At 41.2% G+C, this 18,383-nt stretch overlaps 1 protein-coding gene across 1 annotated transcript in view; it reads right to left on the bottom strand.

Annotated features, from left to right (window-relative positions):
- Positions 1-6,083: 6,083 nt before the first annotated feature.
- The window catches only part of CASR (calcium sensing receptor), a 29,603-nt gene continuing 17,303 nt past the window's right edge, over positions 6,084-18,383 (bottom strand). The window contains exons 4-6 of the mRNA XM_042903325.1: positions 13,844-14,074; positions 10,279-10,402; positions 6,084-8,993 (exon numbers count right to left, since the gene is read on the bottom strand). Coding sequence (XP_042759259.1) covers positions 7,480-8,993; positions 10,279-10,402; positions 13,844-14,074 — 1,869 coding nt within the window. The 3' untranslated portion in view covers positions 6,084-7,479. The remainder of the gene's footprint in view (positions 8,994-10,278; positions 10,403-13,843; positions 14,075-18,383) is intronic.

The following is an 18,383-nucleotide window of genomic DNA, read 5'->3' as shown; positions in this document are numbered from 1 at the left end:
CTTTTGCCCAAGGACAATCCAGAAAATGAACCAGCCCACAGTTAGTTTATCTAAGGAGAGATCATAATAGATGACATCAGAAGATCCAGGCTGTCTTTCATCAGCCTCCAAGACCTTTTTCATATAGTTCAAGGAATTACTTCTTGAACTTTGTTGTCTTATTTTTATTTTCCAACTAAAATTTTAGCTGTTTGGCAGACTTTCAGGTTCTTTTTGAGTGTTTGATGGACGGACTTCTCTTGTGAAAATGGGGCCAGTCAAATCACTGAAATTCTATTGTGTGATTTTTTTTTTTGGCTGATTAATTCTTTTTTATTTTTTGGATGCTTTTTAACATTTTCTATTGTGGAAATTTTAAAAACTTACAAAAATAATGTGGCACCTGGGTGTCTCAGTCAGTTAAGTGTCTGACCCTTGATTTTGGCTCATTCATAATCTTATGGTTCATGTAATTGAGTCCTGTGTTGGGATCTGTGCTCACAGCGCAGAGCCTGCTTGTGGTTCTCTCTTTCCCTCTCTTTCTGCCCCACTCTAGAAAAAAAAAAAAAAAAGAAGGAATAGAAAAATGGAGTTCCATGTACCCATTATCAGCTTCACCAACCACTAACTTTCTGTTGTTCTTTCTTCTCTTTCTCCTTGTATACTTATTGCCTCCTCATATTGTGATATTTTAAAGCAAATCCCAGACATTGTATGATTTCACCCATAAATACTTCAGTGTAAATCTCATCTTATTAAATGACCATGGTGCACATGGCAAAGCAAATGGGGTAAAATGTTATCAATAAGCAAATTTGGGTAGAAGGGATATATGTGTTCTTTGTACTACTTATTTTTGTAAATTTTCTGTAAGTTTGAGATTATTTCTAAGGAAAAAGTAAAAAAATGACACCCAACCAAACAAAAAACATGAACACAATAATATCACAGCTGATGATCCAAGGAATAGTTTTTCTTGTTTTACTATAAATCATGCTCTTGGAAATAAATTAAGGGAGAAAACTCAGATAAATATTAAAAAGAAAATAAAAATCAGTCACAATTCTAACACCCAGACACAATCACTATTAATGATTATGTATTTTTCTTCAGTCTACACACAAACATATGCCTATCATTAAAAAAGTCAAATAGTACTAATGAGCTTATAACCAAGCACATAATTCCGTTCTCATCCTCTCAAGTACTTGCTCCTGCTTGCTCTCTCTTATCTGCTAGCAGGCTCTAATGGCAAAGTGCCAGCTGCAGCTCTGTTTTCAGCATAGTACTTTCTTATCTACCACAGCTGTTAAGATGAAAGGGTATCATATTTTGCTTGCTTTTACTCAGGAGAATGTGTTTTTCATTTTGTGTTTGATCTTAAAAATGCTTTGTCGGGCAGTGTATACTGCAGATTGGTTCATCCATCATCCACTTTGACCTCCTTCTAGCATGTCTTCCTATACTCTATAGGCTGGACAGCAAAAGCCACATTTCCAGACCCCATTGCAGCTTGGATTTTGCACATGGCCAGTGGGAGGCTTGGAAAGTTGATGTGAATGGGGCCAAGTACAGTGGCAGAGGGGTTTGATTCCTCAAGCTACAAGGAAGAGTCTAGCGTCCAGTTCCGTGTGCCATGGGTGCTAAGTGGCAGGCAGTGGAAGTAAATGAAGTTTTTGCCAGAAGAACCCCATGGAGGGATTAGATATTTCTTCTGACTGCATTGTTCCTGATTGTGTAGCATCCAAGCTTGGATCATCAGAAGTTTATAAGCATCTTGATAACTTATAACAAATCTAGGATGAATTTTATGGTCTTCAACTCAGCCACTTGATAGAAGAAATGACTGAACTCTATGATACTTCAGATTCTAAAAGCAAAACCTCCAAACTTTAGTCATCTGTGGTTCTATGATTTTCCATATTTTCCCCATACTCTTGAAGGTGATACTTTTACAGGACTTATTTTTTTTTTTTTTTTTGGCAAATAACCAATTATGGCAGCTAATATTATATTCTCTTTACATAAGAAACTAAGACAAATAAATTTGGACATTAACTACCTCATCTAAGGACATATTATAGTTTATCTGTTATGATGTTTGGAATCCAACTCCTGGTTTTCCACGGCTCCAATACTCGACCTATTCGTGACTAACAATAAAGAGAGTCCCTAAGAGTCCTGGAACCAATTATAGCTGTAGCAGGACTTTATAGGAGTGGGTAATTTTTATCTAATACAGTTTGTTTATTTGTTTAAAACTTCACTACATGGCTATTTTAAATTATTTTCTTAATTTTTTGGATATAATCTTGTGCTTTAATGTACAAAATTTGAGAACTATAGACATTTCTAAAGAAGTGGAAATGATTAGTCCATCACCAAGTAGCAGTGTCTTTACAATGTGAATGTTTTCCTAGGTCAGATAGAAACAAAACATTTAAAGAAAATTGGGAGATTTTGGACAATAACCATATCTTTGGGTTGATATCAAGGAGAATAACACATTCTTCCAAAAACATTTCCTGATACTTTCGTCAGTGATCAACTCCTATATTGACCATGAGGGTTATTCTTGGGCTTTGATCTCTTACCTATTTTCAATATACTCACAAACATTTGCACTCTACGTTCTGGGAACTCAGTCTTTGAGTTAATTGTTTTATTGGTTCTAGCCTCCTACTCTAGCTAGTTATCCAGGTAGCTAGTGTCCCAATTTCAGAAGGAGATAGTTGGTGATGTGCTTCTATTACTCCCCCAGCCCCTTACTGCAATCCAGCTCTTGGTATAAATAAATAACCCTGCCTCCACTCCAAACTCCCCCCACTCTTGTGCATGATTCAGGGAGGGGATGGATGTGGTGGTGGTTCCAGCAGAAGAATGACCCCCTAACCCCACTTGATGCCTGGGTCACAGTTATCTTACTAGTCCCCAGGTACAACTTCATGCTGGTTCTGTCCAGCTTCCTGCCTCTTTTTGGCTTCTTCTAGTAGTTCTCCACTTCTCATACCACTAGCTGAGCAGCAACTCTCAAGGCTAAAACTCTTCTCCCTGTCCTTTGAATGCACTTTTGTTCCTGTGACTCATCCTACCCTGTACTTGTTATATCCCTGACCCCTACCTCACTCCTTGCATGATAACAGAGTTCTCATCCAACTGCTAGTATTTTCCCATGATCCAGGACAGGAATCCAGGGTTTCCTGGACACCAGTGATCTCATTACAACAACTTCCTTCCACCTATCCCACTCCAACCACCTTTGCGGTGCACCTTTGTATCCAACGGACTCCTAAAATGACCATTCAGTCTTAGACCAGGGATGATTAACCAGCACCCCTAACTAATGCTGTGTTGCTCTTCCAGCCCAGATATGTTCAAATTCAGTAAATGGCAGAGGGAAACTGGTCTGTGCAGAGCTAGCCCACAGAGCTTCTATGACTTTAGCCAGGCCCAAAGAGATAACATTGCTCTGAAATGCAACTTTTTGGAGAAAAACGTAGAGAAGTCCAATTTTCCCCAATTGAAATGAATGCAGTTAGACACAAAATAGCCATGTAGTGAAGTTTTAAACAAATAAACAAACTGTATTAGATAATAATTACCCACTCCTATAAAGTTCTGCTATAGCTATAATTGGTTCCAAGACTCTTAGGGACTCTCTTTATTGTTAGTCATGAATAGGTTGAGTATTGGAGTAGTGGAAAACCAGGAGTTGGATTCTAAACATCATAACAGATAAACTATAATATGTCCTTAGATGAGGTAGTTAATGTCCAAATTTATTTGTTTTAGTTTCTTATGTAAAGAGACTATAATATCATGTAGTTGATGATTATAGGGACTTGAAGAGTGATAATGTTGCATGATGATCATTACCTGTAAAATTCTTTTTTTTTTTTTTTTTTTTTAATGTTTATTTATTTTTGAGACAGAGAGAGACAGAGCATGAACAGGGGAGGGGCAGAGAGAGAGGGAGACACAGAATCCGAAACAGGCTCCAGGCTCCGAGCTGCCAGCACAGAGCCGACGCGGGGCTCGAACTCACGGACCGTGAGATCATGACCCGAGCCGAAGTCGGATGCTTAACCGACCAAGCCACCCAGGTGCCCCTTACCTGTAAAATTCTAATGTAAATTCTTAAAATCTTCTAGGAAACTCTCTCATTTGAGTGAAAATCCTTCATAATTATAGAATTCATTTTTATTTTCAAAAGAAAAATAAACAGTTTCCATTGCCAATGGACTCTTAAGAATCTTTTGGAAAAACTCTTGACTGACTTTATAAAAGAGAGAAAACAAACCCCTGTTTTTGGATGCTACTGTTTTTCATGTTTGTTCTACTAACATATAATGGATAGAAAATGGCTGTTAATGATCTAAAACCAAAACCCAGAAAGACTAAGAACACAAGGTTTATAGTTCTCCAAACAGATTTGAAGGACTAGAATATTGGTCAGACTTTTTTTCGGGGAGGAGAGAGATGGAGCTAGTTGGTGGGGAGAGCACTAGAGGGAGACCAGGCACATCTCTGAGAAAGGCGCTGGACTGTTTCCTGAGCTGAAAACGCTCAGGAAAGGGGGAGTAGAATAAAAATGTTGTATTAGTTTCCGTTGCTTCTGTGACAGTACCACAAACTTAGTGGCGTAAAACAACATAAATTTATTATCTTACAGTTCTGGAGACCAGCAGTCCGAAAAGGCTCTTACTGGACTAAAATCAAGGTTTTGACAGGGTTGGTTCTTTCTGGAAGCTCTGGGGAAAATTTGTTTTCTTGCCTTTTCCATCTTCTAGAAGCCTCCATGTCTCTTGGTTCATGGTTCCTTTCCCTATTCAAAAGCAGCAATGATCTCTGGAGTTTTTCTCACATCACATCATCCTTACACTGATTCTCCGCTTCCTTCTTCCACTTCTGAGGAGCTGGTGATTACATTGTGCCCACCTGGACAATCCAAAATGATCTCCCTACCAAGGTCAGCTGATTGGCAAACTTAATCCCATCTGCAGCCTTAACTCACTCTTGCCATGTAACGTAACCATCATAGGTTCTGGAGATTAGGACGTGGGCATCTTTGGGGGGCTGTTATTCAGTCTTTGACAAATGTCTATACAGATTTGGAGACACATGCCCTGTTTTCCCTCTGGCACCTTGGAAGCTAGTCTCTATGAATTCTCCATACCATCATGGGGAGGCAGCAGTTAAGTAGAGGCCGGGAGGGAGGGGCCTGAGAGCTGCCTGGCAGTTCCTAGGCTCCAGTGTTCTCTATTCATGAGAGAGCTGGCAAGCCTGAGAGGGCCCTAGCAGTTGGGACAAAGTGACACAGCTGTGAAAATCACTGTGGATCCCATGACCGGGGACCATATGGGGATGGGAGGCCTCATAGGATGCCAATATGGAGGCATGACAATTACTGAGGACCAGATCAGAATGTTCTCAGAGATGTCAATAGGAGCTGCTGATGTTTGAGGAACCCCACCTCCCTTTACACTAAAAGCTCTCATGGAAGGGGTAAGGAAGAAACCTCTGAACTGATGCCCAGAAATCTGAACCAATTCAGAAAACTCTGAAGTTCCTGAGAAAACCCCAGTTTGACTAAGATGGAAGTTTCTGTCACTAGGCTGAATGGGAATTTGAGATAGAAACTAAGTTGTTAGAGAAAAATAAAGTTCACGTTTTACACTCCTGAATCTGTGCTGAGAGTTGTGCTGCAACTCAAATGAAGATAATGATGTTGAGTCCAACATTCTCAGATTTAATTGCTATATTTTGGCTTTGGCTTAAGAGCAGCATTTAGAGTGATCTGAGAAACTACTGCCAGACCGGTGACATTCTTCTCTTGGCGTTGTGATCATAGAGGCAGAGCATGGGGGCCTCTGGGGGGGTCTGATTGACTTTCTGGGTTTGTTGCCATGAGCAAGTGTTACTAGGGCTGATCAGAGTTCTTGGGGTTATTATGAAGAAAGTTTGTGTCATCAGTGGGCTTGTCATTAAAATCTGAATGGTAAAAAAAGTTTGTTTTATATTTTAATGAAGTGAAAAAAATAATTACAATATCAGTAATAATATTAACTAATATTTATTGAATGCTTACTATATGCTAGGCACCATGCTAAAGTACTTTACATACATCATCTCATTTAATTCACATAAGCGCTCTGAGGGGAAAGAATGATTATTACCTCTATTTTAGAGACAAAGAAGCTGGGGCTTAGTGAAGTTAAGGTTCCCTGCCTGTGGTCATCCAACTTGTAAGTGACTGGCTTGAACCCAGGTCTCTCTGTCTCCAGAGCCTGAATGCTCAGAAATATGCCATTCAACCACTTTAACCACCTATGGGCAGATTCCCACTGCTGGAGGGATTTTAGGTATGGCATTTGGCAGGGAGAGTGCCAGGCTAATGTCCTGTGAGAGCTCTCATGGAACACTTTCTTACCCCAGCAACTGGTAGGGGCTAATGACTGGGATCTTGTTTTCCACAGAGTCAGCTGTGGATCTGGCTTCGGGAAGCTTTGGGGACAGGGATTGGGGGAACTTATGGATCCCTGGGGCTTACTTGGGCTTAGCTCATGGAGGTGAGGGTGGTGGGGTAGGCAAGGATAGGCAAGGAGCTCAATAATACTGCCTTATATTAACCAGACTGACATTTTTTCAGTTTATATTGTCCATGAACTATTATAACATTATTATAACAGAAGCATTTTCTTAGAGATAAAGCTACATATAGCAATATTAATTACAGATACAGCTCATTGGATTCATGCAGTTCCTTCCCAACAATTTGAGGTGATTCTTGTGATCCTGGAATCTAAACATGGCATCACTATGACATTCTCCACCAGACATGTTGGTGTAGGAGGGATGCTAACCTTCTAGATGTCACATGATAGCAGCAGCAAGTAGGAGACCAAATATCTTATGGTTTTCATAAATAGGAGGGGACATGTTCACCTTATGCTCTTGAACACTTGAAGTTCTCTTCCCATTGTCAAGGTGCTGGGAAGCACTGATGATGTTCTGTCTTTCAGACTCTTAACTCTAGTGGTGGCCAGTCTGAACTTTTTTCACTCTGCACACTTTTGTGTCTGGGCCAGGCTGTCTGCAATGTTCAGGGCAGGCATTTCGGTGTTAAGAAAAAAAGAAGGGAATAGGTGGGTTACTAAAGTCTTGGTTTTATATCTGGGCAGTTGGATGGGATAGAATGGAGGATGAGAACAGAGGAAGAGACATGAACAGCAAATCTGACTATGATGATCTCAACACTCTGACATCTCCAACCACAGAAGGACACGGTTCTTTTTTTTTTTTCTTTTTAACTTTAGAGGAAACATTAGTCAATTCACTGTTATTTAAAGCAGTGCAACTAAATTTGAGGTGTTTGGCGTGTCTTATTCCTCCTTCCACACACAGGGGAAAGGAGTCTGGGGCGATTCCTCATCCCTGTCAGAGAACACGATCCCAGGAATCCTCTCTGGATCCTCCCTGGACTGGCCACCTTCTTCCATTTTATGAATGCAGTATATTTTCTGTGACAGTGCTGCCACCACCACTGATGACAAAGCTTTGTGAACTGGACACTACAAGTGCTGGGGACATCTCTTCAGGGTCCTCCATCTCTGGTCGGAAGTCCCCGTCTACAGGCCCTTGAAGGCCTCTCTCCTGGGCACTCAGTTCTGAGTCTGTCTCCCCGCACTGTAGTGGGAGTAATGCCTGATGTCTGGTGAGGGTCTCATTGCTTTTCTGGGCCTCCAGGGAGTTCTGGTGCATAGAATTCCTGTGAGCCATGGCACTCTTCTGAGGCTCATCAAAGCTCAGTGAGAAGGTGACTGTGCCACTGCCGAAGATGACTTTCTGCTTGCATCTGGGCTGTGGCTGTGGCTGTGGCTGCTGCTGTAGGGACGAGGGCTGCTGTGGCTGCGGCTGCTGCTCTTGTTGGGTCAGGGCCAGTGGCTGCTGCTGCTTTTGCCTCTCGGGCTGTGGGAAGGGGTCTTCACTGTTGCTCTTACTGCTGATGGAGGAAGAGGGTGTGGATCCCGTGGAGCCCCCAAGGCTGCTGGACCGCTTGCGAGAGACGTTGCTGCGGCGCAGCGTGGCCCGGGCTGCTACTTTGAAAGCATGGGCAGCAGTGCTGCAGCGCACCTCCTCGATGGTGTTACGTGATGGCTTGAAGAGGATGATGTAGACCTTGTTGAAGAAGATGCAGGCCAGCAAGCCAAAGCTGGCTGCCAGGATGGCGATCACTTCCACGGCAGAGACAAACTTGCCATAGGTGCTGGCGTAGGCTGGAATGAAGGAGATCCAGACGATGAAGAAGATGAGCATGCTGAAGGTGATGAACTTGGCTTCATTGAAATTCTCTGGCAGCTTCCGGGACTTGAAGGCAAAGAAGAAGCAGATGGCAGCCAGTAGGCAGGTGTAGCCAATTAAGAAGCCCAGGGCCATTAGCGAGCCCTCGTGGCATGTGATAAAGATGATCTCATCCTCCAGCTCGTGGTTGCGGTAGCTTGAGGGTGGTGCAGTGTAGAGCCAGATCACACAGATGACAATCTGCATGAAGGTGCAGAGGAAGACCAGCAGGAACTGCAGGTTGAGCCCCCACCACTTGCGGTGGAAGCTCGTGGGGATCTTGGCCTCAAACACCAGGAGGACACGGTTGGTTTTCACTAGGATGCATGATATGCAGAGCACGAAGCTGATGCCAAAGGCTGGCTGGCGCAGGCGGCATGTCCAGTCCTGGGGCTCACCAATGAAGAACAGGGAGCTGGAGAAGCAGCAGAGCAAGGAGAAGAGGAGGAGGTAGGAGAGCTCTCGATTGGTAGCCTTGACAATGGGTGTGTTACGGAACTTGAGGAAGACACCCAGCACGAAGGCTGTCAGGAAAATGCCCAGCACAGCAAAGAGAGTGAGTGCAATCCCAAAGGGCTCCGTCCAGGACAGAAACTCAATCTCCTTGGCAATGCAAGAAGTGTGGTTCTCATTGGACCAGAAGTCATCGGGGCACTTGTCACAGGCACTTGCATCTGTAAAATGTTTCAGGGAAGAGTTAGTCACTGTGGGGCATAGACTAAGACCTGAGTGTAAAAGTGTTGGTAAGGGTATACAGATTATTGGATGCGGTCACTTTAAACTTTCTTTGTTAGTGAAATGATCGAACTCTGACTTATGTTTGTTAACATACTTATTTAATTTCATGTATTTTTAATAGTTCTGTTATTTTTTTCCTTTGTACATGGTGGGGGGGTGGTGCTACCCCTATTAGCACTACTTGCTGATGGTCTTTAGCAGAGAATGATCAATCTTGCTGGGCAGGTGGCTGGCTGCCTACATACCAGGAATCTAGCATAGTTTACCAACTTCTCACAGTATTCACACTCAGCTTGATACATTTTGGATATATGGATGGACTTTGTGGACATGTCAGAGCAGACTTCCTCTTCGATCAAGGCAGAATATCCCACACAAACGACCTGTGCCTTCCTCACTCCACATTCATGACTTTCCAATGAGGGAGACTGTAGACGCATTCAGTCAGTAGACATTTATTAAGGCTCTACTATGTCCCAAACACCTTGCAGTTTTGGGGAGTTAAAGGAACATGGGCTTTCAGTCAGAGATATGGATGGGAATCCTGGCTCTTCTGTTTACTAGCTGTTTGGTCAGGCTCCTTAACCTCTCTGAGCCTCAGTTTCAATCATCTATGCAAAGAAAGCAATAATCCCATTATTGTGGTAAGGATGAAATGAGATAATAACAGTAATAATAACAATTATAGTTAATATGTGTAAAGCATCTCCAAATGCCAGTTAAGGTTTTTACTTAACATTTATCTAGAACTTAGCATGTGCTATAACAGTATTAACTCATTTAATTCCCCCAACTCTGTAAAATAGGTTTATTATTATTTCCACTTTGTAGATGAAGAAACTGAGGTACAGGAAAAGCGTAAGTAAGACAGCAAATACAATGCCAGGCACCCAACAGGCAATATATCATGGCCTATTAATTGTGTAGTGTAGAACAGACAGAACTTTGTCTATTTAGGGCTACTGAGCTGTAAGAAAAGGAATATCAAATTGGAGAGTGGCATCAAAGTAAAACGAAAGATGTGTAACCTTTTATGGTATTACAAGGCATCCAATATTTCTTTTCTATCCCCCTCAATGCCCAGCCCAACGTGACTCTCAGACATACCTTGTTAAATGAGAAATTGTGCGAAGTACCTCCTCAGCCTACCCCTTCCAGGGACTTGGCTGACCCCAGTGCTCCAAAGTGAACTGAGCACTGCAGGAGAGCATGTTCCTTTACCTGTTTCATCACTGTACTCCCCATCAGGACATTCCACACACTCAAAGCAGCAGGTGGGCTCCCCCTCAATGATTCCTTTTCTGGTCCCTGCCAAGCAGTCTCGACTGCAGTTGGAGAAAGGTACCTAGAGAACCAAGAGCACAAAAGTGAAGGGCTGCAGCTGTGGGATCAGTCTCCCCTTTTGACACAAGCACGGAAGAGGAGTTTGTGCACAAGGACCAGTACAACAGACTTCAGACTCATTCCAGACAGAGGAAGCCCCAGAGATCCTTGTTCTTATTATCAATGAAAGGGAGGTGGGAAAAAAAAAAAGAAAGGGAGAGGTGTCCTTGGGCAAGTGCCTGCAGGTGTGCGCGCGCGCGCGCGCGCACACACACACACACACACACACACACACACATCCATGGGAGTCTGGGAAGATTAATTGTTGCCACTCTACACAGTGACCAAAATCCTCCTTAAATAACCCCCCCATTCCATTCCCTCCAAGTCCCAGAATGGGACATCTGTTTGCTTTCCATGGAAACAAGAGTTTAAGGCAAGCTAAAAGATGCAGGGACACAGGTCTACATACATATAGAGGGATAATTACAAAGGGAGATGCTGAGATGAGAGGAAATTTGTTTAGAAAATGGGATTCTGAACTTTGCAGTGAATTGCAATTCCTGCAACTTTATTTTAGGCTTTATAGGGTGACTTCTGAGATCCTTGAACCACTCAGCAAGGCAGGCACTACAGGCATAGAGGAGCCAAAAGTAAATGGATCAGAAAAATATGTCAGGTAACTACTACCCAAAAGAAATCTGCAATAGTGATATTAATTTCAGATAACATAGATTTTATTTATTTATTTCATTAGTGGACTTCAGGTGCATGGAATTTGATTAATCATAATCCTTGTTTTCCCATCATTACTTGTTCATATTTCAATCACTTTTAGCCAGTCATTTTTAATGACTACCCCCCAAAAAAGCTAGGACTAGAACAGTTACCTGCACTTAACTGTATGCTTTCCTCTAACCTCTTGCTTCCTTCCCTACTATATATTCATACCTGAGATGACCACCATTCTCTGTTTATCACAGGCAAATGACATTAAACATTCTTTCTTTTTTAAAAAAAACACTAAACTTTCAAGGGACAGATGAATCTAATCTTATGTGAACTCTACCAGAGATTGGGGGGAAAAAGGGGAACATCTTCTAACTCATTCTTATATAAAGGCCAGTATAACTCTGATTCCAAAACCAGATGAGAACAGTATGAAAAAGAAAAAAAAAGTTACAGGCCCATCTCACTACTTTAAGTTGTCTTTAGAAGCAGACCTGAGTTGTGGATTTGTCTACAAGTGTTTGCAAGGAAAGTTCTCCCAAGAAACCAGGAAGAGAATGGAGCAAGTCAGACACAGAAGGGAAGAAGACAGCAAGGGTATGATCTTGAGCAAAGTCCCTTAGAGGGTAGCTTCTGCCTGATCCCATAGGGGAACTCTGGACTGTAAGTTATTCCTTAGAGCTGTCCTGACCTAAGGAAAAGGGAGCCAGGGTTTTTGTACTTCCACACCACTCATTGTTAAGGATCTTTTTAGGGAAATGTAAATTTGTAGACTCTTCTGCCTTTCTGAGCCCTGTGGGCAAAGTGGGTTCTATTAGCTCACTGGTAGTTTTCTGAAAAAGTGTGGTGAGTTCTGTTGGAAACAAAAATATATAGAAGTCCTGGAGATATACGCAAAGTGTAAGGAATCTGAAAGGACCTGAGAAGAGTACAGCTACTTTTTATCACTTGAATATAGATGAAAACACTAAAACAATTAACAAACTCAAAGGACATAGGAAAGAATATGTAGCATGATCATGTTAGGTTTGTGCCAAGAATGCAAACAAGTTCAGTACTAGAAAATCTATACTGCATCTATATATATATAATCCACTGCATTAATAAATTAATGGAGAATAATCATGATCATCAGTAGATAAAGAAAAAGCATTTGATGAAATTCAACACAAAATAGCAATTAAAAACTTACCTGAAAAAGGGAGATAGGAAGAAATATCTTTAACTTAAAAAGGGCAATATAAAAACTTCTTAGGTAAACATCATTCTACATGAAAAAATAAAAGCATTTCTTTTAAAACAAGAATGCCCACTATAACCACTATTATTAAACATTGCAGAGTTCATAGCTAGTGGGATAAGACAAGAAAAATAAGGGCATAAATATTGGAAAGAACTCAGTAAAACTTGTTATTTACAGATGATATGATTGTCCACGTAGAAAACTTAAAAGAATCAGCAACCAAATTATTAGAAATAATTGGGGAGCAGCCTCAGACTGCCACAGACTTTTCTTACCCAAGTTTCATTAGTTTTTCTTAAAAAGGCACTTCAGCTTTTGTTTGCTTTGGTTGATTACCATATCCTTAAATGGTTGTTTTTGACAGTTTTGTCCAATTTATTGCTTTACTGTTTCAGAAGCTCTTCTTCTCATTCCATATGATCATGTCAAGTAACACAGAAGGGTGCATACTATTTCCAAAATGTTTCTTTAAAAAAATTTTTTTTTAAATATTTATTTATTTATTTATTTATTTATTTATTTATTTATTTATTTTGAGAGAGAAATGGAGTGCAAGCAGGGGAGGTGCAGAGAGAGAGGGAGACACAGAATCTGAAGCAGGCTCCAGGTTCTGAGCTGTCAGCACAGAGCATGATGCAGGGCTCAAACTCAAGGACCGCAAGATCATGACCTGAGCCGAAATCAGACGCTTAACCGACTGAGCCACCGAGGCACCCCTCAAAATGTCTCTTTAATAAGACTCTTCCCTTCTCTCCCCACCTACCTGCTTGACTTGGAGACATCTTACAAAGTTAAACACATGGAAATCAACAAAGGAAATTTTTTACTATATCAGAAAAATAACTGGTTTGACAAGGATTTTTTAGAAAACTTGAAGAGAAAATAATTGGCATTATTTTCTAATGAAAGAGGGATATAAATGACAGTATTGGACCTGATGATTGCTAAGATTCTTGGGACCTTGGGAAGGAAAAGAAAGGAAAAGAACTAGTGAAGGACATTAGTACTTTCAACTATAGTAACACAGTACCCTCAGAGATGTTATCTTTCCCAAGTTACCAACCCATTTGATTTTCTAAGAAATTGTCCTTTTGATTTATAGGTCAGCCCGGAGCTATTTGGATAACAGGGAACTACCTCTGTGTGAATTGTCCAGACCCTACCTTGAGTGATATTTCTGTTTGCTTAAATATTTCACTCTGGTTGGGGAAAGTTTTAGTCAAGGAAACTATTAACCATTTAGCCAAGGGATCAGATTTGTAAAGAATAAGAATTTTCTGAGGATTATCATCTGTATACTAAACACTCATGGATTTCATGGAGAACCTTGGCATTAGAGCTATATGACAAGAGCTAACAAGAGTTAGTGAGTTGAGGGAAGTGGTCTCATCATTTTGCAAGTCCAGTGGTGAAGCCTAAGGCCCTTCCGAAGTCTAGCACAGTTTCCTGCCTGTGGTGGAGGCATCTGTGGTTCTGATGGACAGCACATACCTCCCTGGAGAATCCACTCCACAGGATTTTCTCCTCATTGATGAAGAGCCTTTCTCCTTTCTTGGCATAGACGTTGTAATATCCGACTTCCTTAAACACTATGGAGCCATCCTCTGGAGAGAGGTGCCAGTTGATGATGGAATAGTTCCCCACCAGGTCCCCACATTCATCGAAAGTCACCTGCTCCCCCATATTGTTGGTAAAGTTTAGGTGCCGTAGGTGCTTCAGGACCTAAAGAGGAACAGAGACTTTGAGTACAAGCCACAGGGCTACCACATATGTTTAAGTATGTTATGTACTGCATGAGGACAGTAAACTATCTTGTTCTAACAAAGTGGAAGGAACATAACTTTAGGAAGAGGCACCTTTTTCTAATTTACACTAAGGTAATTGTATGTGTTAGCAGTAGCCCTGGTAAGCCACAGGCTTTACTTGATACTCAAATTGTAACTGGGGCGAAAACACCTTCTTGAAGTCAGGAAAGTAGACTGGGCACATCTCACCATGGCCCCTGGCCAAATCAAGTCTTCTGCAGGTACATCATCAACTGGTGGTGCCCCAGGAAGGGCAGGGTTTGTAACCCAGAGACATTCCTGGTGCCTTCTGAGATGGGTTTTGGGGAAGGAGTGGAGGCATGAAGTACTTTTAAGATCTGTTCCATCTTTCTTTATGCTGCTGCCTCTGTGAAAGTGTCTTGCTGCCAAAAATCATGGAGTGGGGTGAGTGGAAGGAAGAAAGAAATGAGGCTGTGGGTGGAGCCCTCGCCATCACTGTTGTAACAGTCATGGCCAATCCCTTAATCTTCGCAGGGTTTTATATGTCATATAACTCTTGTATAAAAAAGTAATGATAATAATTGTTAAACTTTAGGGGCGCCTGGGTGGCTCAGTCGGTTAAGCGGCCGACTTCGGCTAAGGTCATGATCTTGCAGTCCGTGAGTTTGAGCCCCACGTCGGGCTCTGTGCTCACGGCTCAGAGCCTGGAGCCTGTTTCAGATTCTGTGTCTCCCTCTCTCTGACCCTCCCCCGTTCATGCTCTGTCTCTCTGTCTCAAAAATAAATAAACGTTAAAAAAAATTTTTTTTAAATTAAAAAAATTAAAAAAAAATAATTGTTAAACTTTATTGGTCATTTTACTACATTTTAGGTGCAAATGCTAAATGCCTTATATTTATTATCTAATCTTATCCTTACAACAAATAGTACTATCACCCCCATTTTACTGATGGGGAAAGTGAGGCATAGGAACAGAAGTATCTTGTTTAGGGTTACACAGTTAGCAAGTGGTGCAAAGCCTGCGCTCTTAATGGCTATGCTCTATTGTAGTATTGTTAGGCACCTGGCTTTGCTTCCTATGTGCCCCTGACATGGGTCAGGAGGAGACAGTGAACACTCAGCCCCTTCATGTGGGATGTGCCAGGGGTCCCAAGGCATCAAGAGAGAATAACACATGGTCCAGCCTGTGAATATAAGTGTTCTTGCTTCTACTGCACCTCACAAGTCACTGAGATTTATCACCCTCCTCCAGCTCTGAGCATGTTTCCTCACCTTGTAATGAGAGGGCTGGTCCAGAGAGGTTGAGGAATCTCTGCAAACTCTGGTATGGACTCTTCTCTCTGTTCTGTGGCTTCATGGTCCCTGAGGTACATCTAGAGGCACCTCTCCCTTTTATCATTATTTTTATCGTTACCCCTAAAAAACCAACATCTAATCTGACACTGGGGAAAAGTTTGGGTTGAGTCTGTCTAATGGACGGCTTTACTGAGGCCTTGCACCTATTATCCAGGTTAATATTCATGACAAACTAGGTGACTTAGCTAGGCCCCTTCAGGGCACCTTTAATATTCTACCCATTCCAGAGATGACACTGCTTTTTAAAACTATATATCTGTATTCACTTTACTTTCAAATAAACATTTATTGTAAGGAAAATTAAATAGGGAAAAGGAGTCACCTGAATTTGCTCATAAACAGCTCTGGGACAAGTTTGGAGACAGAGTCAATGGCAGACCATGTATGCACACAAGCATACCACCCTGGGTGCCTCACCTAACCTTCTGTATGGGATTTACTACTTTAGTGTCCTCACTGCTACCCTGGCAGACTCTGGCTGCCCTGACTTTTGCCCAGAGCTATGGGGGAAAAGGGGGTGTCCTTCCCTTCCTGCTATCTGTTCTTCTATTCTGCAGTCAGAACTGCTGAGCTATCCTCCAAAAAGATGGAGAATGAATCCTACTGAGGATTCATGCTACCTGTGTTCTCCTGAGGCTTCCTTGATGGTCATCCATCTTATATTTTTTCCTCCATTTTTACTGACCTTTTAAAACTGTCTGCAGAGCAGTACCCCAGATATCTTCCTTTTTTATACCTCCAGTTCTCCTTCCTTTTCCTCCATGCTCTTGGAATGACCTGGCCTCCTCCTATACAGAATGATGTACATCCTTTTGTTTGTACCCCAACACATCCTTGTCCTGACACAGCTTTTCTTCCCTGAGAGGAACATACAGTCCTTCTGCTGTGTACAGCTGAGCTTCTCTTGCAGCACTTAGAACCTCATTCCTTCCACCCACTCTGGAACCTCCATTCCATAGTCATGCTTTTCTTTTCCCACATCCTGCTGGGGATCTATCATGGCTCAGATGAAATATTCTTCAAACTTCTCTAGGTAGCTTCCAAAACCTTCCATACTTTGGTTTCATGTACCTACCATTACTTGTTAGTGCAAATGTTTTATCCTAGTCATACAGTTTCCACTGTCCTTTCCACAATCATGCTAACTCTGTCTTTGCTCTGATGTGTGTAAAAGGAGATGAGAAGAGTGGAGAGGTAGGGAACTACCTCTTATTTACACTTCCTATGTGCCAGGCATTGTACTAAAGCTTTACACACAATATCTCATTTAATCCTCACAACCACTCTATTATTATATTCATTTTATAGATGAAGAAACTGAGGCATAGAAGTCAAGAAACTTGCCGGTCATAAGCTAGAAAGTTCTTGAGCTGTGATTTAAACAGGAGCTTTTCCTGCTGCACTCTCCTGCCTCTAATATAAATGATTTAGAATGTCCATGGCAAATATTTGTCAGTAATATTTCCTCATTAAATATATTTTGAAAAAGCATCACTGTTATTTGAAGAATAATTTTAAAAGCATATATACAGCAATAAAACTGGAGTATTGAGCATAAATTTACTTCCTTCTTATTCAGGTTTAATTCCTTGGTTCTCAATATGCCAGGCAACAAGCTTCCTCTCTCCTTTTCTCTGTCTTTAAGTTCTCTGCAGTGAAAGTCTCCAGGCATTAGTGGATGAATAAGGAAGGGAACAGGGACAGTCATTTTATAATTAAATTGTTATCTTCTACATTGGTCAGGCTGGACAGAAACGTGACTCAAAGATCACCACTGGCTGTAATCCTTTTGTGTTGCTATTGGCATGGGATGGAGATTTCTACCATAATCCTAACATGAAAGAAGAAGAAGTCAATCAAAAATCATTTTCTTAAAGTTTCCATTAAAAAATTATTGTAAACACAGGGTGAGATGTGTGTGCTGTTAGAATCAGTCAACAAGTAAATATTTATAGACTATCCACTATGTGTTCTGAGCTAGGCTGCAGTAGTATAAGACATAGTAATATAGTCCTCATGAGCTAACTTATAGGGTATCAGCTCTAAATAGAGCTAAATTCAGAAGGGATGGAAATTTAAAAGGGCTGAAGAGGTCAATACAGGCTTGAGGCATGGTAGAAATTTGGATTGGCAAAGGACAGAAAGAAGGAGGGTGTTAAAAACAGTGGGAATAGCATGGACAAAGATCAAGTTAGGAATAAGCATGAAGTGTTCTGGGGGCAGTAAAGAAACCAGTCTCTCAAAATTCGTGTACATGCTAGAGAACAAGAGGAAATAAAGTAGATAGGTAAAGAGGCTGGATTTCATATTAAAAGGCACAGGATCAGATAATAACAGGTTGATGAGAATGTAGAGAAATCTCCATTCACTGTTGGTGGGGATGTAAAATGGTGCAGAGACTTTGGAAAATAGTTTGACACTTTCTCAAAAAGTTAAACATAAGAGTTACCACTTGACCCAGGAATTCCACTCTTATGTGTAATCCCAAGAAAAATGAAAACAGATATCCAAACAAAAACCTGAACACTACTGTTCATAATTCATAATAATAAAAAATGGGAGCAACTTAAATGTATATCACTCAAATCAATGGATAAATAAAATATGTTATATCCATATGATGGGATACTATTCAAGCCATAAAAAGGAATGAAGTACTGATACATGCTACAACTAGGATGAACCTTGAAAACATGCCAAGTGGAAGAAGTCATTCACACAGACCACATATTTTATGATTCCTTTATATGAACTGTGCAGAAATATCCAAATATAGAGAGACAGAAAGTAGATTGGTGGTATTTAGGAATGGGGGGATGAGAAAGTAGGGGGTGATAGCTAAAGGGTATGAAGTTTCTTTTTGATGTGGTGGAAAGATTCCAAACTGATTGTGGTTATGGTTATACAAC

Source organism: Panthera leo, chromosome C2 (genome assembly GCF_018350215.1).
Source record: "Panthera leo isolate Ple1 chromosome C2, P.leo_Ple1_pat1.1, whole genome shotgun sequence".
In the NCBI taxonomy this organism is placed as follows: Eukaryota; Metazoa; Chordata; class Mammalia; order Carnivora; family Felidae; genus Panthera; species Panthera leo.
The sequence above is the reverse complement of the archived record's forward strand: the minus strand, read 5'-3'. Positions and strand labels throughout refer to the sequence as shown.